At 38.7% G+C, this 22,328-nt stretch overlaps 1 protein-coding gene across 4 annotated transcripts in view; it reads right to left on the reverse strand.

Annotated features, from left to right (window-relative positions):
* GABRA1 (gamma-aminobutyric acid type A receptor subunit alpha1) overlaps nt 1-17,995 on the reverse strand; it is a 44,013-nt gene extending 26,018 nt beyond the window's left edge. Inside the window, exons 1-4 of one of the 4 annotated variants that reach the window (XM_056349865.1) lie at nt 17,833-17,995; nt 15,197-15,284; nt 11,286-11,398; nt 1,258-1,325 (exon numbers count right to left, since the gene is read on the reverse strand). In XM_056349865.1, the coding sequence (XP_056205840.1) occupies nt 1,258-1,325; nt 11,286-11,398; nt 15,197-15,284; nt 17,833-17,890 (327 nt within the window). In that variant the 5' untranslated portion in view covers nt 17,891-17,995. The other 3 variants (XM_056349866.1, XM_056349867.1, XM_056349868.1) reach the window with 3 other exon arrangements.
* Nucleotides 17,996-22,328: the final 4,333 nt, after the last annotated feature.

Raw genomic sequence — 22,328 nt, forward strand, 5'->3', positions numbered from 1 at the left:
ACAGTACTGTATGCACGTGCTGAGGAGGCAAGTCCCCAGTCTAGCTGTTTCCCTAGATTACCTTTCCATTGCAGGTCTTCTCAGCAGCACGACTGATCACAAAGTCTGTGCTGCCCAGATCATTCTTATTTAAATACCATGGCATCAGTTGATAAATCTGACTGTAGTTTTATAAATGCTATTTTCCAAGCAATCAGGAAAACCATGTCTTTTATAAAGTTAATTTGGGAAAATAAGCTATCTCCTAAAAGTTACTTTCTCTGTTATTCCATCCCTTGACATTGTTTTGACTAGTCAGGAATTTGTAATAACCTGTTGTTTAAGTCCTGTCTACAGTTTCAGTTCAAATTAAACTGCTAATTTTGTGGTAAGAAATGGAACTTAATTTCTTTCCTGTGATAATTTTTTCATCTTTCTTTTGGTGAGTGTATTTAGCTAAATGTAGCCAGCTACAAGGTTGAACTGTTTTCTTTTTTTTTGTGTAAATCAATGAGGATGTTTCCAGCATTCATCCTAAAATAGGACCCAGCAGACAGTAGTAGCTGCAGACCAAGCTTTCCCTGTCAATACCAACCTACTTGTTAAAACCCCATTTATATGCAGAATCTAAAGTACCTTATCTGTATTTTTTACACAATTTTTAATATCTCTTAAGACCACAGCTCACAACATCTTCATTCAGTTTTTTGAACTTCTCCACCCCCTGCTGCTATCTAGAAATTTGATTTCAATATTCATTCCATAAAGAAGTGACACTAATTCAGTCATTAAGCTTCTCTTCTCTTTCAGCAGTCAAGATATAGGAAAGTCACTTCCCATTGATCAGTAGCTTTTAGTGTAAAAATACAGGTTAGACTGTATGGATGTCACACTGTAGGCATAAGTGTTAATTGCATTTTAAGATGATGACCTTTCTTGGCAAATTGGATCAGTGATGTGCCAGCAAGGACCTGAGCGACCACTCTCAGAAGCATATGGATCCAAACCCTAATGCATTTCATAATATATTATGTAGCAAATATAAGGTCTGTTAAAACACATTATTAAAGTCACTGAGGCTGCTAATTTCAGGGCATTTAAATGGAGTCACAGCTAGCAGGAATGGTAGCACATCAAAGCCGACAGTGTTTTGGAATCAACGTTTAAAAAAAACCCTTGCCTTAAAAGGAGTAAATAAGTCACTGCATCGATCTTTCATCCTCTAAATTAAAAAGACAAGAGAAAATAAATGTTGTAGAAATATAGGCCATCACTTACCATATCATGGTCTGAAACAGGCCCAAAACTGGTGACGAAGATGTCAGTCTTCACTTCAGTTACACGCTCTGATGAAGCAGGAAATTAGGACAGTGAGTGTCTATCAACAGCCTTCATTAGATCTAACTGCTACCAATTCTCACAATAAATAGAAAAATTATTGGCTTTGATTAGCCATTCTAAAATTGGTCTACAATACGGTCCTGATAATTTACTGCTTCTAGACATAATTTCACAGTCAATATTGTCAGCAAGAGTCTTTTTATTACAGTGTTTCCAAAGAGCTTTTTGAGACGTGGCTTGTGACGCCCCAGTACAGCAGCCATAGTTCCACTGTTGTGTACAGCTTTTCACTCTGTGACTAATAAATCTTCTTGTTTGACAATATAAACAGTGCTGAAAGTTTTCCACCGTACTCAGGTCTCATTGAGTACTCAATGTTTCTGGGCAAGCTGAATGAAGGTCTCTAATAATTAACCCTGGGCTTATGAATTATGTATTTTGCATTGAGACATGGGAACATAGAAGAAAAAGAGACGGAGAGAGAGAGTACATTATGGTGTATAAAAGCATCAAGAGATTTTATTGGTGTGAGTTAGAAATGGCTGTGTTACCCTTAACTGCAATAAACAAAAAGGACTTCAAACTTTTCCAAATAAGCATCAGCTGAACTTTGCCTCCTAAAATTTTTGAATTTTGCGTAAAAGCTATAGTTTGCAAATGATGTAGGTTTCTTTTTAAATTGATATGGCCACTAACATTAGATTTCCCTTAAACTACCGTATCTGTTTTATAGGCCTCAATGATAGATTAGTATAAATAATAATCCAGAAATCTATAACATGTACATAACCCAGATTATATCTATATGCTATACCGTAAAGCTATACATCTTTGTGATTTCAAAGACATAAATTTGCTCCATGGCACAATGTCCTTGGACACTTCAGAAGAATGTAATGATTTTAGTGGTCAGAAATGCTGAGCCTGAGACACCTAAAATGGTGCTGATCTCCAGAAAGAGCCAGACATCTGGCTTCTGCGGATCCACTGTTAAAAGTCATTTTGAGAAACATGTAAACTTAACCTCCCACTTCCTCTCCTTCCCCCCTACACACACGCACACGGTACCAGTCACTTCTGAACATATCAGTATTTTCTGGGCCACACATCACAAAATATTCACCCAAGATGGCATATAGCAAAACTACTCTGTTGATTTAAATATAGCTGCAGGGAGTAACACCACCTGGAGGCATAAATCCAAACAGTGCTGAGTGGAGCTAACCCCATCAGCTTTCAGAATTTACAGTGATGTAAGTGAATACATTTAGTATAGTGCTATACGAGCCAGCATGGGGGTTTTAGTAGAAATTTCAAATGTGGAAGGAGTGATAAGTTTCTTAAATAACTTTCAAAAAAGAAATAAATTGATAAATTTGAAATATTGAACGTAGTCCTAAAGAAAAGCGGCTAAAATATAAGCACATGTTTAGTAAGCAAAAGTCATGCAGTAGGCAAAAATTTTCATTAGACTAAGAAACATACATGTAGCTATCTATATAATGTTATTTAAATATCATAAAATACTGAAATTAAAAGACTAATTGAATACAACCCTCTGATTTCAAAAGACTTTGGGCTGTTTAAATATGATTTGCTCTATCTGACAAGCGAATTCTGACAGAAGTGAAATAAGGAATCAATCTTAAGTAACATACATTTCTGTATCTGATGCAAAACTTCTAATAAGAATCAGTGCTCTACAACACACATACAGGTTTTTCACTTTCACTCAAAAAAGTCTACAACTTCTAAATATATATAAATGTTTAATAGATATACAATAAAATGTCTCCTTTTGTGAGACAGCAATAATCAGGATGTAATATTAGATCTGCCTCTACTGTCATTCTAGTAATGCACTGAATGACACGTACTCTGTCAGCAAGTTAATGCAAAAATTAGGTGGTAGAAAAAGTAATCTCCAGGACTCATTAAGAAAGTTGAAGGATGAAATTTCCAATGTATTATTCATAATCACAGGAAGTAAAATACTGTGCTATGGCTGAATTGTCTAATAATATTCTTTTCATTCTTTGTATCTGCAACTGAGACGTGTGGGAACTGCAGTGACTATTGACAAAAGCACTGGATAGGTGAAATTTCCTCCTTGGCTGTCCAGTGAAATTAATGTTTGACCTTATCATAGTTTACAAGCTTTTCAACTGACTTAAAGAAATGTAATATTCTCTTGACATCTAATTGGCTCTGGACTTAAAAATGTTCAGAGTGAAAATTTTATCTTCTATTACTGGAAGAAGCATATGGTTGTCCAGAAATTACTTGGCTTGGAAGTATTCTCTCCTTCTGCCCGTCACTTTCACAAAAGTCCAGGAGGCTGTGGTCTTGTATGAAACAGCTGGCAGAAAAAGCAGATGGAGATTTCACAAGGTCTGGTAAAACTTTGCTGAATAGATTCTTTAAGTCCCAGCTGCTGAATCACCTTTTCTCAAGTCTGAGAAACTAATATCATCATGAAACCTATTAGCCTTTTACATATTGAAAAGTGAAACTTAAATGACTCTTAAAGATCTTTCATCCTGACTTCCCATCTCTCCATCTCCTTTCAACTGAGGCAATTCCACTGGTGTGGTTAGGAGATAGAAGATGCTAGAAGCTCTTCAGGCACAAGGTGTTCATACCTTAATGGTATCAACTCAGAGCCCCAGCTCTGAGTGAGCCTGTCTTTCGTAAAATACAGCTGATTTACCTTGCACAGGCACAGAATATGCTCTTTGAAGCAGCAGCGCATCACGTGGTGGTATCCTGAATTCTAGTTTTGGGAGACAGGGTCATAGTAGAGAGGTTTGAGGCTTAAGGAAATCTCTTTGAGGACATAAAATGGAAACTAAAGGCTTTGGCAGTAAGATGGAAGATTTCCAAGGGAGTGGAAAAATGAGTGATGCCTTTCATTTCTATATAACATTGAACATAATTTAAGTGGCATGTAAATCGTAAGTAACAATAGAAAATTCAGATTGTGCACTCACAAAAGATTGTGTTATCTTTATACTGATTACACTTTTGCAGAGCATCTAATCCCAGGTTTCTTCAAATCCACATAAACCCACCGTGTACACCTTCAAATGATTTCTTTTTTCTTTGATATGTACTGAATTTTCAAGAGCAATGAAAAAGTGTGCATGAACACAGAAAAAGATTAGCCCCTCCAAAGCCATATGGAAGTTTTGAAATTTTTATTTACTGTTTTACTAATTAGATGATTCAGCTGTGCTTTGTTAAGAGCTTCAGAAGTTGTGAGTCACTCCTGCACAGGACATGTGTTTACTCATACAGTTGGGATATATATTTAGAATCAAGGTTAACCACGTTCAGTCTGCAGCTTGATTACCATGGGAAGGCTTAAACTGTGCTTCAAACGCTCAGAATGCATTTTCCAGTAACCTCAGATCCTAGGCTATATTCAAAACCTTCACAATATCCTTAAGAACTAGAGAAAATTCTAAGTCGTCGAACAAAACAAGCTCAGGTCTGGAGCTGACTGGCCTGCTGAGGATAAATTCAGCAGTTGTAGAGATGTTGACCATGTCTCTTGACTACAACATCTATCTCATGAACCAGGACTAAAGAATATAGGGATACCTGTAGAACGTGTAACAATTCCAGTTACCCAAGGAAATTATTAATGATTTACTAGTTTCACTATAAGGCAACCACAGGGTTTGAGTAGTTACTGATCAGCTAAATAGCAACTGAGTAACACACCTAGGTGCTCTGAAACAGCCTCAGGCAGCTGCTCCACATACAGCTATGAAAGCACCAGTCAACGTCAACTACTGTAATTTTACTGTTTACAACCACTGCGTTTTGCTAATGATGCTAGACTAACATAAACTCTCAAAATTAATAACAATAAATATTTTGATTTAAACTCCCAGGGAGCTCATTATTGCTAGAATTGTGATTGGATTACAAATTGAGAACAAAATAAGAAATACAGATTTATTTAAACAGCAGGAAATAAGCCTATTTATCATAGGGAACTACACATTAACTATTTCCCTTTCTGACCTGCTGGTATTTGAGCACAAGGCTTATTTGAATTGCATATTTTGGTAGTTCAAGTTCTCTCTCTTTTTTTTTTTTTTTTTTTTTTTTTTTTGTTAGTAATGCACTTGTTCCTCCTCCATCTCTCGTGTGTGCTGTAATTATTAAAGTGGAGAAGACTTTTCCTATGGTTATGAATGAAAGGAATTTAGATGCATGTATAAGGTACACTATTATTACTGAAAAAAGTAATGTAGACTAATCACCCTGGTTGCATCCTATGAAGTATTTTGATTGAATAACCACAACAAATAACACTCAGAAGAACTTTGCACTGCTGCTTTTGTAGAAGTGCTAACCAAAAGGGAGAACAGCGAGCTGTCCTGTGATTACCCAGCTGTGGGCTGTGCTGCTATGAAGGGTTTACCGAGAGCTGTGCAGTGTCACGGCGGTGCTCCACCCGCCAATTAACAGCTCAAAGCTGCTCATATCCTCCCTACCTCCCTACTGTTCTATGAAATCAAATTTCCTAGGGTCTGCTATGGCTTTTTACAGTTGTCTTTACATCAGTGTGGTGCCTACAGAGTGGAAAAAAGACCAAAATCAGCCCTTTCAGTTTTTATAAAGTATAGTATAGTGTATAGTTAAGAATAAGTATATAAGTTAAAAATAGTATATATGCTTTATTTACAGAATTATGTGTAGGACTCTCTTCATTTATAGTAGAAACACTTAACTAATTCTTTATTATACATACAGACCAAGCCCATGTTTTCCCTAAACTTTGTTAGCTCAGATATGAGTTCACATCCAACAATTTCCATTGGGACGTCAATCACCAAGAGGTTAGTTTATCATATATTTATAGATAATGTTCTCATAAACCTGAATTTTAAAAGCTAATTAACATAATACTGTCAGGTTTATTTTCCGTCACTTTTAAGATAAGCACTCTGTGGAAGTAATGAATCGCCTGAGATGGACCGACATTCCACTTAAGGACAGTCATACTCAATTTTCATAAACATCACACAGAGGAGATCAACAAATAGCTTTTACTGATAGCATAAAACAAGTATAATTCTGTTCAATACTGAAAATGTTGATAATCTGCTTGGGATGATCTAATGGGCATTCAACCCAACTATAAAAGCAAATGTCATTTAGGAAGATAATCAATAATCTAACCTACTCTTATTCTTCTTAGTTCTGTATAAACAACCTTTCTACTACAAAATCACTTTTAAAGGGATAAACCACATGTACAATTATTCTGAGTTAAAAAGCCACAGACCACATGGTATCATTTAGTTATAAAGAGGGGATGTGTGCACTGCAAAGGTGACAGTCTTAAAAAATTGGTAGCTGTACCTGATTTCATGTTAATGAATCTCAGCATCAAGTACAACCAACCTGCCCTGTGCACACCCACCCTCCCTCCACTGTGGTATTCCACATCTGCATTGCTGGCATCCCAGGGTTCATCTCTATTCCCTCCATGAAGCCAACCCAGAACAAAAGGCAATGGCATATCCATTTATCTGAGGAACTTATTTTTTCCATCATTTCATCATTTTTTGTTGTTTTTCAATTCTTTTAAACTCCCGCTCTATATATAGTTGCTTATGAGGAGAGGTCACCAAACACTGAGGTGAATTTTCCTCCTTATTTGACTCCTTCCTAGCTCTGTCCGAGTCTTTATTTTGTTTGGGATTGTATGTTTAAAAAGGGAAGAGCATCTTTATTATTTAGCCTGGTTTTGATCACCTCAGGTTTTAGGATCCAGATAGTTCCCATAGAAAATCATGCTATGTCCTAAATAACTTCACTGTTTATTTTTTCCCTTAATGTCTAACATGATTTCCTCTTTTTTCAGCTTCAATATGTTACTCTCTGCAATTCCTCCTCCCTGCTTTTTGTAAATTATTATCCTCTTATACAGTTAATAGGTGTCCTCTAGTGTGATTCAGAATGTTTTTACATTCATTTTGAAAGTTCTGTTTTCCAGGCATAAATAATGTAATGTAAATGTAGTTATTTGTCCATCTTTATGGATGGGTACAACAGATGCTCTTTCCTAGCAATGTCTGACTAAGTCACTATGCCCCCATATGAAGGAGGCAAACATCCAAATAACATAATTTATATCAACAATTATTGATAAGAGGTGTAAATGTGCCAATGCATAACATAGCGCTGCGTGTTTCTTTCAAAGAAAAATCAGATTCATTTTAGCCACAATGCCATTTTAAAAATAATGAACATATTCAATCACTATAATTTTTCCCTGTGGGTCACCTTCTCTCGTTTTTTATATTCCTGTTAATGAGAAATAATTCCTTCTTTGTTTAACGGCAAAATGCTTGGAGCTGCTCAGTTAATTTCAGATATGGCCTTACTGGGTTATCTGACAAATAATGGTTTTCATTCCCATACTCTTTTATGGAGCATGTGTGTTTTTTAGTTTTCCTTTTGAAGTGATACCTCAAAAGAACATCTGAAAAAAGGAAAGGGAACACTTAGTATTAATCTAGCACTGATTGCATGCATGCTGAAAGAGTAATTCAAAATTCAGCACCTTGAAATTTTTCATTATCTTAATGCTCCACCTTTTAACCTGGCTTTCCAATAAATTTATAGTATAGGACCAACAGTGTTTCTTTGTAATGAGATCTCGCCAGGAGCTAGTTCCTGGCTTCATGGTGCCTTGTCTGCCTCACGAGGGTATTTCTACACCAAACAGTGAAACTGTTCACCACACTAATAGGAAGTTTGCAAATTTGGGATAGAGAAATATCATCACTTCTACTTCGCAAAGGAGGAGAATACTCCTGTGAGTAGAGCAAGATCAAGATCAAACCCCTTTCAAAATTGATTACAAATTTTCACTAAACATACCACTTTGTCACTGAATTCTTCACGCATACAAACAAACATGAGGGAGGAGAAACAAATAAACTGACTGAAGAAAATCTACCATCTACCTTTTCTTCCATAGGTGAGAAAGAGAGAAACTAGTTCTCTTTTCTATTTCTGTTCAAGCATAGAATTCTGTTTTCTGTAGGTGTATATATTTGAAAAACTGCATTACAGAAGGAGAGGTCGTACAGGGATAAGCCGAGACTTTTCCACAACATGCCCCTTTATGTAGAGGAAAGTAACTGTACATGCAATGTTTTACTTCATCTGCAGTTTCTCAGAAGGCGTAGAAAGAACAGGATAGAAAATTGTGGATAATTGGAAGAGTGCTATAACATACTTGGTGGTACACAGATTTCTATTGTGCCTAACATCATAAAATTTTTCAACATATATATGTATGAGGGTCTGGTCTCTTAAATTCTGTGATAGCTACATAACTGCTAATATGGAATGAATCAGTTTTAGACCTAATTCTTTATTTCTAAAAATGCTGTTACATTAGTAGCTTTCTCAACTTTCTCTTTACAGTAGATGAAAATGATGTTCTGATTGAAATATTTAATAAGAAGTCATCACTGATATTGGGAAGAAAAATGAAACCATATACATTTTTAAATTTCCAGCAAAAGATTGTGCTATAATTGAAGGCTATTGACGTTCCAACTCCAAAACCCATGCTATATTTGATATATTGGTTTAGATTTCTCACTGTATCTGTTTACATGTGGAACATTTCAGAATACATTTCTCCATTATACCAAGTGTCTAAACCAAATGTGTCAGAACTGAGTCACCCTGAGTTTCTCAGCTCATATTTAGATACCTCAGCAAGAAGATTTTGTAAGGTGAATATCAAAATTCCTGAGCAAACCCTTTATTATATATTGGTATCAGAATTGAAAACATTGGCCTAGATGTTTGTCCCTAGTTTTTGAAATCTATAATTTATGTCTTCTGAATAAAGCATTATTCAACAGTCAAAGGATTAAAGCTAGTTCTTACTAGATTTGATTTTAAACATTAGTTTACTGACCACAATTTTATCAAATGGAGGATTTTTTTAAAAAGTCCTGGTACTCTTCATTCTAGTATTCAAAGCTGACAAATAGATAAATTATATTTACTCTGCTGAATTGACACTGTGAAACTGTAATGTACTAAGCAGCAGGGAAATTGTGATATTCAAGGTTCTCGGCTACAGGCAGAAACACGCAACACAGTTCAAAAAAAGGAGGGATGTAAAGATTATTTAAATTTCTCTCTAACCATTGGTTAGAGAAAATACTCCAACAGTGCTTTCCCTCCACCCCATGTTTCCTACCCTCCATTCATCCTTGCTTTTAACTGATAGTGATGTAAATGGCTATTAAGGTTTGTGAAGAGACTCCTTTCCTCCTCTAGAGGCAGTTCCATTAAACAGTCTTTCTGTCAGAAATAAATTTTAACTGGACTGGATGCTCCTTTCACGAGGTACACAGACCCGGTTTCCCAGCACACCCTTGCAGTCTGGCTTCAGAACATATATATATATACACATACGTAAGACTCTACATTGATGTGCTTAGTTCTCTAAATTGCAATCTGGAGAATGAGAGAAAGTCCTTTTGCATCTCTGTTTGCTCTTCTAGTAGCTGTTAAACAAATAATAATAGCTACAAAACTCATATAAGAAATCATAATATGCTCAGATTTTTCTTGTAGACATGTACCAGACTCTACACAGTTTACAGAGTTTCATTTATTTATTTCCCTCTCTGCTATGTTTATTTACTGTGATATAGTAGCTGACTGAACTGTACAGTTGCATTAATCAAAGAATAAGGAGCATTTATTTCTACACTAGTCCAAGGGTTTACAAGTAAGCAGGCAAAAGTACGGGTAGATAAAAGTAAAAAGTGATTCTTATTTTGTTCTGTATTATCTGAAATTGCACACAAAAATTTACAGACCAACCCATTTTTAAATGTGTTAATACTTTATAAACAGAATTTTATCTTTAACCGGTCCTTGAAGTTAGTGAAGTCAAACCATTGAAGAAGCTGGCTCAAAATTCAAGAACTGTTGTAAGATGGTAGCCTCAAACCGCAGAATAAGCTTACTTTTAATTACCTTCCATTTCATCCACAGGAGATGGCGTCAGAATTCTTAATGCAGTACCCTGTTCTTCCTATAATGCAGCTCCTCTGAGAGCTATTATATGAAAACAGGTTGAACTATACTTTGTGGGATGGGTTCCTTTGTTTCATTTTACCTGAACTGTCCAAAAGTAAAACCCAAACAAACAAAAAGTCATCTGAAAGAAGTAAACCCAACCTTCCCATGCACTGGAAAGAACAAATTTTGCTTGTAAGTTTAGAACTTTCATGTTTGGGAACAACGAGCTTTTAAGACCCAGATTTGGGATCATGTCACCGTAGAACAAATCAATGCATGGACACAGAGATGCTACTAAAGTCTAGGTTCTGTAACAATGTTTTCAGAAAGCTGTAATTGCTGTGTGATTTTGTACCCTTCTATGGATTCAGCACCAAAAACAGATGACAGACATTTTTACTAAGCTGTGAAGACAAAATGTCACAGAAACAAATCCTGACATACATAAGCAGAAAAAAAATATCTTATAAACTTCTCTAAGACTTTTATGACTAGGGTTGATTGATGCTTTTACTTTTAAAGCCAAATCCTCTTACGAAGAAAGTCATAGATAGATGTACTGCTTAGGCCTGATTCATAAACTCGTCATTTGTCAGGTCACAGGTCATATTTTATTGTCTTTTGTTCTTCATATATTCAAAGTTTTAATATTTATCCAGATATCTTCTTGAATTGTGAACTATTTTCTTCTTCTTTTGGATATAAGCGTGAGAAAACTGAGTATGTGAATGACAGAGAACACATGGCATTTTTTGAAAAAATGGTATTACATATCAGCATTATTTTACGTGTATATATAAATAGAATTAAAACAAGTATATAATGAAAAAAATAACTTTGTTTTAACTGCGTGCAACCTTGAAAATTATAATACAACACACCTCCCAGTCCTGGTCTCAAGCGGTTATCATAACCATCCAGCAGACGATCCAATATTCTGGTAAATACTGTGGTGTTGTCTTTAAGTTCATCTTGTGACGAGGTTTGTCCGTAGCTGAAATACAGAACAGTTAAACTGAAAAAACAGTAATTCACCAATAACCTTACAAAATAGTAATTCCCAAGCCTGTTTAATCTTGCTTATACTGGTTTATGGTCACAAAATTTCCTCCATAAAACAAAACTGTAGTGCTTTATAGAGTTCTTTCACTTAAATATTTTCTTCTTAATTTGTATATTTTTTTGTAAAACTGTAGAAAATCAGTGCCTTTCTATAAATGGTGAGCAAATAGAAAATCAGTTCCTTAATGTTTATCTCATTATTCATTAATGGTTATAATGCTCTAACACATGTGTTCCTCAGGAAAAGGCTCATTTGTCAGCAAAAGATAATGTCTTTAATTCATAATAGTTATAAAGGGGTTGCATACAAAGAAAGATACAACAATTTAGAACACTGACACTTAAGTACTGAAAAGAAACGCTAAAATAAAGATAAAACAAAAAACGCAGAGTTGTCATCTTTATGAATATAGAAGTAAATCAAGTGAGTGAGAATTTTGTTTTATTTCCTCTTTTCCTTTAGCGATTAGATTTGGAGGAATACCTCCAACTTTTCCTTACAAATGTGTAACAAAACCATCTGTTGATGTAGAAATCTCTCATGTCTATAAAGCTTCACTTACAAATCCCTAATGTTTATCTCTAACTCAGCCAAAGGTTCTGAAATTTTGCTTGAACAAGGATAAAATTAAGCTCTTTGAACTCACCTACCAAAATCTTACTTCCATCAACACAAATCATAATGAAATCCTTAGGCTGTGCTTTCCGTCTGCTGTAGATGACATCAGAATCAATCTTTCTCTTAAATCTGAAACCTTTACCAAATACGCTGTCATAGATGATTCCCTTAATCACAGATTACAGTTGTCTTAAAGCCAAACCCAGTATCACTTTTTCCCTCTTTGCTGGGAAGACTTCCATTATAAACATGTGTAGTCATCATGACTAAAAGCAAAACCACTGCTTTCCAAAACATAATTTTGTCACCCAAATTGCTACTGAACTGGGTAAACAGTGAAGTGCCAAAAGCCTTTGTTAGGATCAAGTCTAGCCCCAAATGTGATTCTTCCATTGGGCAGCTCGTTCTCCACGCTGCTCCAGCGACACGTGGGTCTCTGCTCCGCCAGTTGCTCCTGCTCTAACCAGCAAAGAGCGTCTTGGGAGGAATATACTGTTACATGAAATGAGCTGGTTCTATTAAAATACCTACAAGATGATTTTCTGGAAGCTGCATCAGTCAAACATCCTTTGTGTATCCCACACATACATCCCACTTGTCTCAAACACAGAGAGGAGGAGGAAAGGTACCCTGAATATAGGTGCTCTGCAAATGCTGCCCGGTGAATTTGCAGTACAGGTTTGAATACGGAACACTACAAATTTCAGTGAGTTTCAGAACTGAGGCGCACAGTTTTACTCACTTTTGTTTTATTTCAATAGGATGTGACTTTGCAGAGAATGATTTTCAGGGGTTTCAGGGCATATAGATCACTGATTCTAATAAAGAAGACAAAATCTCTAACAGTTTTAAAAAATACTATGAATTTCCTGTAGCCATATCATATAACTTCACTGAATAAAAAAAATAGGTTGATTTATATTTATTTTTCATACCTAATGTTGAATTTTAAGTCACAGACGTTAGTATTTTTTTTCTTTTATGTTTCCTATATGTTACCAGCTAACAAGTTCTCCTGCTGTCTCCAGCAAGCATTATCTTTCAAAGGATCATTCCACTTACGCTTTGCGTGGAATTGCAACACAAGACTTTTCACTGGATTAAATGTTACGTTAACACTCATTGTCAGTAAACAAGTTGCTGTACATACATATCTCAAGGATAGCAGAAGGTCATCAGGATTAAGGTGGCAAAAGGATATAAAAACACTTCAGAAATTTTTGTGCTCAATAAACGAGTATGTTTGCAGAAGAGGCGTCAGAAAGATGGACTAGTGGCAGTGCAGTCAGAAAGGATGCAATATAACACACCGCTTCCATTCTGGGTGTCGCATTTGTCAGCACCCTTACCTGTTCTTCCCACCATTTTATGGGAGGTAAAAAGCACCGTTAGGGCTGGGTTTAACCGACATGGTCACAACAGGAAGAATCTGCATGTTTGTGTATGTATGAAGCATACTGTAAGTCCAGAGGGATTGTGATTTTTCACTCAAAACACACCTATTAAAATAGTCCGAAAGCTGTTTTTTTATGACAAGAATAATGATATGGAAAGACTATGTCTTCCTGTACCACAGACATTTTCTCTAATTCATCAATTGTTTTTCATTATAAAGGATTAACAGCACTCCAGAAGAAAAGGCAAGGGAAATTACTATGACAAAATGGCTTTAGAAACAGATCTATTTCATGTAAGGTGTGTACATTTTGAGGAAAAAGGGACTATGCGATTGTGTTTTCATATTAAACCACAGTATAATAAAAAACTGTGCACTAACTCCATCTACAGGTCATTATAATAGTGACACACCATATAATTTTTAAACACTAGTCCAATGCATTTTAATTGTCACTTTAAGAATGCACATGCATACGTTATAGATATAATGAAGATATATGTGTGTATATATATACACACATATATCTCTATAATAAACACATTTTCATAAAATTCTCTAGCTAGGCCAGATGAAGTATTTCATGAATACTTCAAATCTCACTTTTCTTAATATATTATCAAAATAAAGGTATTTCTTCTAAAATGTCATGTTTATTCAATACAGCAATTGTTACATGAATCATCCACTTTTATTCTTTTTTGGTTTGTTTTTTTTTTGTGGAAATGCTTGTGCAGTTGAACCTTTGCACTTTGTCCACTCCACTCTATTTAAACTCTTCAGGGTAGCCAGAAAATAAGTTTATCTAGAGCTGCGAATGCATAAGGAGACACTGTGGAGATTAAGGCACAAACACATCTTTTAGGACCCGCTATTGACAATACAAAATTCCTACTGCTTTTTGGTCATTAGGTAACATTATTGACAGGACATTAGTATGTTTAAAATGCAGAAATATATCTATGAACCTTCTTAAACACCTTAACTGATTTTTGAATTGCAGTATACTGCAAACTGCTTTAGAGTCTTTAGTTAACCTACTCGTTGTTAAGTGAAGTGTTGTATGATCAGAAATTATTCTTAATACTAATGCAATTTTTAGATTGATTTTAACATGCGTTCCATAAAAATGCAGCGCAGCATGGCCTTTCAAACACAAGCTGTTATGGGGTTTGAGCTTACAAATCCTTCTTCATCCAAGCAGTCTCCCTTCACCAGGAAGATCTACTTCGGATTTGCAAAAACAGCTACTAAGTTAGGACACGTTCCTGACCAAAAGAAGTGAAAGTTTTGCTTCTGCTTGCAGGGATAATAAAGTTACTAAACAGCACTTAAATGAGACTAAAAAAACACTTCATTACACTTTTTTTTCCTCTGAAGAAACTTGTGTGTCTGAGTAGTCATTATATAAGAGCAGACAGGATTGCACAGGTGTTTAAGAGGTAGTTTAGTTTCAATTTGTTTCAGAAAGCTTTTGCTTTCTTTTTTTTCTTCACACTACTGAAAAAAAAAAAGACGTTATGCAAACAAATTGTAGATTTCTTTCAGACTTGCCTTGGTTACATTTAGCTGGGATTTGAACTGGGATTTGAACTGGGATTAACTTCCCCCAATACACTTAGTACTAGTACAGCCCATGCAGTATTTGTCTTATGCTGCTATATTAAATTAAAGGTTCTTAAAATACGTCGGTGCATTAAAAAATAACTCCCCACCTTCTTTCAGTCAAAGCATTCAGAAGGAGGCTCCAGGCCCAGAGGCAGTCACAAAGCACCAGGAGTCTCTTCATGGTGGGCTCTGAAACTAGAAGGAAAATAATCATCAACGTCCCCTCCATTAAAACAGGTACCGTGGAAGAACATATCTGATTTTGGAAACTTTTGCAGAATAATTTGATGTCAGGCAATGACCTCACAATACTGTAGCTCATGTCATTCAGAATAAGGGAGCACGGCCTTGGCTGTTCTCCTATTTACCTTCTGCTTTCAGACACAGAGGCTTAGGGCAGAAATTTTTTGGCAGTAAGGGTGTATTCTTGTTTACATTATTCTTGAATTTTAAGAAAAGCAATTAAGAGTTAAAGCTGCTGTCCCCAAACTCTTTGGCAATTCTTACTCACTTTCCTCCTGTGTTGAAAATGTGACAGAGCACCTCCATAACATTTCCAGGTAACCCAGTGTAATTGCTTTTTGCTTGACTTGAACCAGCCCGAGCCCTTCCAAACCTCCTGGCAGGTGTCGGTGTGTGGTAGTGCGACTGAGGAGAGCGGTGCTTCCCTCGCAGCCACTGCTTTGCTTTGATGTGATGGAAGCAACTTTTATCTTCTACAGATATTACTATTCCCCTCTTCCCTGAAATATTAGCATCAGAGGAGCAAAATGATCCAATTCTGACTCTGTGATCTGCTGCTACACATGCACACTAGTATTTTTGTTGAGCTAAAGGGCACGATTCATAATCAAACCATGTGCTGACAACCTACACACCATCTCCTAAATCTCTACCAGTCTCTGATTGCTGCTAGGAAATGTTTTTGCATTAGCAGCCTTCTCTTCCTCTCCAAATGACTCCTGTCCTCTGCCCAGACTTCACTGAGTTACTCTCAGTTTACCTTTGAGTAAAAAGTAACACAACTCTGAAGGTTTCTTTGGCTTTCCAATAAGCCATAAAATACAAAGTTAGCTGGTATTTGTGGAATCGGTGTTCCAGATATAACTGATTGCCCAGGAGATGCTGCAGGTCCCTTTACGAATCTATATACTGTGCTGAAATCCAGTCGATTTTTAGTAGTCATTACATGAAATAAGGGCAACAAAATAGGAAGCCCATGTTTTCCCCCGATAGTGAATGGAAGTTTCTTAAAAATGCCTGAAAAAATGAAGCCCTGTACATGGAAATGTTGTTGTACCTTTAAATAAAGCTAGCCCCATTCACTGCACACTCCCAGGGACAATTTAAATCAATACAATATCATTACAAAGCGGTATGTAAGCAATGAGATATAATTAATGCGTTTATAGCCAAATGATCGGCAGATAAGGACTGAGCAGGGCTGAGCTAATCTGGCTGGGAGGAAGGAGCTGGATGTGGCAGGCAAGCGTGGAGAAAGATCTTCAGGGACAAGACTGCATCTGAACTTGCCCTGTGATCAGCCCCCTTCCAAAGGGAAAGGCAGCATCTGTGGCTTCAAAAATCGCCTTCTCCCGGTCCTGCCAACTTCTGCCTTTGCAAAAGGCTCCTCGGGAGAAAGAGCGGAAAGTGAATTATTCTGAACTATCTTGATCTGTTGAGCTCCACGCTCGCCCACCCCCCCCACCCCCCTCCCAACACCACCCCCCCGCTTCAATAAACCCATACAGGCGCTATACATCCTGGAGAAGGAAAGTTTCTTGCAGCTGGAAAAAGCAAATGTTAGCCAAGACTTTCAAGGCGCGTTAAAGAGCAGCAGCCCCCAGCCCCCGGCCTCCCCCCGCCCGCAGCGCCCCGGACCCAGCTCTGCTCTCCCATCCAAAATGGGAGAGCGAGCCACGCTTCTGGGAGAATTTCAGCAGCGCCCACTGGAAAGGAAAGGGAAAAAAAAAAAGGCAACAAAAAAAAACCACCACCAAAAATTCACGGGGGTAAAAAGGGGCATTTTGATGCATTTTTGAGTCCCGCTGAGAGGTTTACCCACCTCTGGGGCGCAAATCGCGACTTGTTTTCCTCCCGGCATTTCAACTTTGTATTTCCCCCTCACCCTGGGAAAGCCACCCCTCCCACCGCCTCCCTCGGAATAAAGAAAAAAAAAAAAGAAAAAAAAAGAAAAAAAAAAGAAAAAAACAATAAAAAAAAAAAAGAAACCCCCCCAAATAAAATAATAAATTGGAAAAAAAACCACCAAAACCACCTTTTCCAAGCGACCGGTGAAAATCAGTCCAGGCTAAAAAATAAATAAATAAGATAAATTGCGATGCCCATCGATCGCTGCGGATTTTCAAGCTGGAGGGATAGGGAAAAAATCACACCGCCCGGCGGTACCTGCGGAGAGGGGCGAGGAGCCGCCTGCGCGCCTGGACGCGGTGCCGCCGCCGGCAGCGCCCAGGGGTGCGGGTGTCGGGGTGCGGTGTCGGGGTGCGGGTTTGCGAGCGAGCGGCCGCCCTTACCGGGAGCCCCTCGGGCACGGTCCGCGGCGCCGCTGCCCGGCTCTGCCCGCCCGCCCGCGCGGCGCGGAGGCTGCGCGGCTCCGGCTCCGCCGCTCACTCCGCCTCGGCCATCGCCGGCGCCGCCGCTGCTTCGCTCCTCTGGGCTCGGCACCCAGATTTCTCTTCCCAATATTCCGACCGCCGCTATACAACAAAAGCTTGCTCTTTACCAAGACAGTAGTAATACGTCCCAGGGTAAACCGGATGTGAAATAGGCTGTGACTTCATGCCAGAGAGATTTTATTTTAGAAAGGAAGGTGGTACCAAGCTCTCATCTAGAGACCAATCCGCCCATTTTTTATATGCAGCACAATTTAACTTCCAGTGCTCTCGCCCTAATCCCTTTCTCTCTGGCTGCAGCCTCAAATCCTTCTACAATCTGCAGCATTATTGTTGTTTGGGGGGAGGCTGCCCGCCCGGGGGGATGCTGCCCTGGGAACCTTTGGGCACCTGCGGTTTACAAACCAGTCTGGTCTAAGGGGTCCTACATTAAAAATATCACCGCCCTGCGTTAGCCTTCAACCTTTGATCAAATATTTAATCGCGGCTTAAATATGAATGAAGGCTAGCTGGAAATGTAGAGGATGCAGCACTACGCGTGTGTGTCTATAGACTGTATGCACCTATAGCGACCGGGCGGTAGCCTATAGACGTGGCCAGACGGGGCCAGGGATGCTGTGCAACCCTAATTCCAGCCAGGTAACGCGCATTTTGGGCGAGACCGGTAGAAAACCGGCTACGGGACCCGGTGGCTCTCCCACACTTTCACACGCCTTTTCTCACGGGTGGGTGCCCGGGGCGGCCCCGGGGCGCTGCCAGGGGCTGCGCTGGGGGGCTCGCAGCCCCCTGCCCGCTCTCCCAAGGCCCGCCGGTGGGGCAGCGGCGGCCCGGCCCCGCCACCGAACAGCCCCGGCCCCGGCACCGGGACAGCCCTGGCCCCGCTCGGGTCCTGCCCGCGACGGGAGCGGCGCGGCCGGCTGCCCCCCGGGACACGCGTGGTGGCCCGGCCCCGGCCCACCTGTGGTCAGCGAGGGGCACGGAGCCGCTGGGAGCCAAGGGCAGCGTCACCCTCAGCCAGCGGCCGTCCCTCCGCAGGTGGGAGCGCAGCGGGCGGGACTCTGCGGACGAGCAGGAGAAAGTTGGAGCTCCAGGTGCGAGGGGCGCCGGGCACGTCCCGCAGCCGCTCACCTGCCCCCAGCCGGTTACCGTGGCTTTAGCTCAGGGCACCTGGCATCAGCTCCAAGCCTCCCGCAGAAATGCCAGGCGCTGCCAGCTGCCACGAGCGCAGCGTGGTCAGCTGCCTTCGCTCTGTTTGGTGTAAAGATAAAATGAACCCCTCTGACCACGTATCTGTTACCTACACAGCACCACCGGCGGCCGTGGGGTGGGGAAAAGCCTTCTGTCCTGTGCACCTACTGGATTTCAAATACTGTCTACTTTTCCCTCTCCCCTTCTCAATGCCATCGCCGATCCAGTTTCTGTTCCCTCCTACGATGCTGCTCCAAGGGAGGTCAAACTCCATATATTTTGTCAGAGAGAACCTGAATCAGTATCCTATGTTACAGTCAAACTATCTGTTGCAAGCTTTATCCAGATTTTTAAATCCAATATTGCCCATTCTACACATCCTCACAAAGGGCATGATCTGTTTGTAACAACACGAGAAGGATTTGATGCGACCCAAGAAACCAATGACATTCATAGCTGAGGCTGGCAGTAACTTCCAAGGTGGCAGTCATTTTGGATAAGTGCCTGACTTACAACAGTCCAAACACTGCAATGATTTCCCTAAGTACAAGGGGAAATAGAAGTTTTGTTTATCCGAGTCCCCTAGTGCACCAAGTTCACCCGGTCATTATGATCAGCATTAAATAGCCACAGGTTATTTTAAAGACTTGCAATGAACTTTTTTCCTGACATTTCCGAGGTAGTTTGTCTCATTTTGATTCAGGGTTGTTAGCAGCGTGCAGAAAAGTAGGGAACAGAAAAACCTACTGACCTCCCAAGGAAATTACAACTAGTGACTTTTCAAATCACTAGTGCATGAATGCACTCTTTGGAGGTAGAGGTATTTCCCAAATATGCAATGTTTTCACCTTCATTTGCCTTTAGCTAACATAATTTCCTCTTTTTTTTTTATTCTTGCATGAAAGCATGAGGGAGTTTTGCTTAAGCAACAAGTAAGTTGCGGTCCTCAGCTGAGTTTACAAAAACAGCACAAGGAATTTTTATTAAAGTGTGTGGACACGGTGTGGCTGTAAACCCACGGAGGTTCCTTGCCCTGTTGCTAGGGAATTAATTATATTATGTGCTATGACCTTATCTACTCTGACCATGTTTTCTAGGTGAATAATATATGTTTGCAAAAAGAAATGTCCAGCTTAGCTCCAGTATTTCATTTCCCCCTTCATTTCTCATGTACAAAGAAACTATAAGCACATTTGCTCTATGTGCGTGTCTGTGGTAGGTAGCTAGACAGACAGATGGGCTGAGAAGTGAATGATTGAATGGCTAGAGGTTCATGTACCTCTGTGCACAAAAGTCTGAGTAAGTGGGCAGCTGTAGCAGTTTCAGAGCCCATGAGAGATAACCTTGCATTGTAGACTTTTCTTCTTGTCATATTTTAATTAATATATAAACAAAACTGTTTTTATTTTAGTGAAGTGTCAAGGGTTACACAGGATGGTCTTTGCCTCCATGGACACAACTCCCGTGTGCCAAAGCATGGTATGTTTTTCTGAGCTCTCCCTGGGTGAAAATATTGACCTAAAATTGGAAGTTGCTCATTCTCTCTCTAATTCTCATCTGCTCAGAAAGTAGGACAAAACTATTTTTCCTCCATGGCAGAGATTCCTGTCCATCAGTGCTCACACGTAACCCAGATTTTCCCTTTTCTTTTCAAAGGCTGTTATCACAGTTATCATGTCATTCCATAGTAAATGCTAAAAATATTTGGATGTAATAAAACAAATAGGCTGTCTTATGATAGATTGTGGTAGCAAAAGACCTGGGTTTTTTAAGGAAAAAAAAATATCTGTAAAAGGAAATAAAATTTGTTGTTACCAACCAAAATGCTCTTTCAAAGAACAAGTGCTGAGGGGGACATAAGTGTCTTGCAATGCTTACTCTTCCTCTTTCCCATACAAATTCCACCCACCTAATCAAAACACCACTAAGAGTAATGCATTTATCAAATAAAGTCCATCTGTAGGTTTCAGGCACCTAACTTAAGAGGATATCTTTGAAAATCTCCAGCTATATATGGGAATGTGTATATTACCAGTGAATCTTAGGGCCATAAGTTTTCATTCTTGAATGAATTGTTCAAATGAGAAAGGAAAGACACATCTGAACTTATGTCTCCAGGTTACTCAATATTAGGTGACAGATATCCCACTGTGTGATTTTACAGTCACTCACACTTGGAAAAGGAAGATGTCAAGAAGACCTGTGTTTTTTCAAGCCAGCTTTATGACTCTGTAAAGTTTTCAGAAAGAGCCTATATCATTCATGTTACAAGGTAGGTAGAGCTAAATCCTTTAAAAACAGTATTATTAAATCTAAAGAGTCAGCCAAAATGAACTTGGCACAGCTACTATGTGCAGCGCTTTAGACCTTGATGTTAGTGCAAGTGATTAGCAGCAATGAAGTTAGACCAATTGAATCCTACTTTGGTAAAATATATTTATTAACTGGTGGATTAAAATTGACATAGAGAAAGATTTTTAAATTAGATAGAACTATTTTTGCCTTTGAATTTCTAGTAAGCACTTTTTGAAATCTGGCCTGTTCCTTAAGTGCCTGCAGCCTCTCCCTGATTATATATGTATAACATATATACAGAATATTTAAATAGGTCATCAGGGAAGTTGGGGTTTTTTTCGGTGTTGGGGTTTTTCATCATGTTGTTCTTTGTGTGTACAAAATATGCATATGTTTTATCTTAGTTTAGGAGCATATATAAAACAACTGAAATTCCACAGCAGAATGCTTTGACACAATGTGTCCTGAATAGCTAAGGGATTTGTATAAAGCAAATGAAACACAGAGATTTACTGGCATACAGCAGATCAGATAAAGAATTAAAACAGAAAGACCATCTGGTCCAAAGCTTTGAACTCTGTTATTTACAACTCCTGCTTGTGTGACTAAATGGAAATATTTTGTCAAATAGATGATTCCGATTTGATTTCTAATTTAATGTCAATCAGAAATATCTTGAAGAACAGCTATTGACCCTTTGGTAGAAACAACAAAAATCAGTTGGTTAACTTTCTGTTTTTCCTTTAAGTTACAGCTACAGTCAAGAAAACAGAACATGCAATTGTCGGCTAGTGTTTTTATAAAAGGCAAGCGATGATGTAAAAAAGAAAGTTCACTCTCATGATGCCTCTTTCATTTTACAGTAAGGTCCTATTCATTGCCTCTTTACTCTTCAAAAAAATTAGTAGAATGGGAAAAACTTTCAGGGAAATACAAATGAGAATCTTCATGAAAACAAGTTGCACTGTTTTCAAAGAGTCGATCTGAGATACAATGCCCATTAAAGACAGATGAATCTTTGTAGATCTGTGTTGAGAACTGAAAGTGACACTTCTTTGAACCCATTATCTATTAAAAATGGAATAAAGATGTAAAATAGCTGATGCTCAGAAACTTAGAGATG

Source organism: Falco biarmicus, chromosome 8, assembly GCF_023638135.1.
Source record: "Falco biarmicus isolate bFalBia1 chromosome 8, bFalBia1.pri, whole genome shotgun sequence".
In the NCBI taxonomy this organism is placed as follows: Eukaryota; Metazoa; Chordata; class Aves; order Falconiformes; family Falconidae; genus Falco; species Falco biarmicus.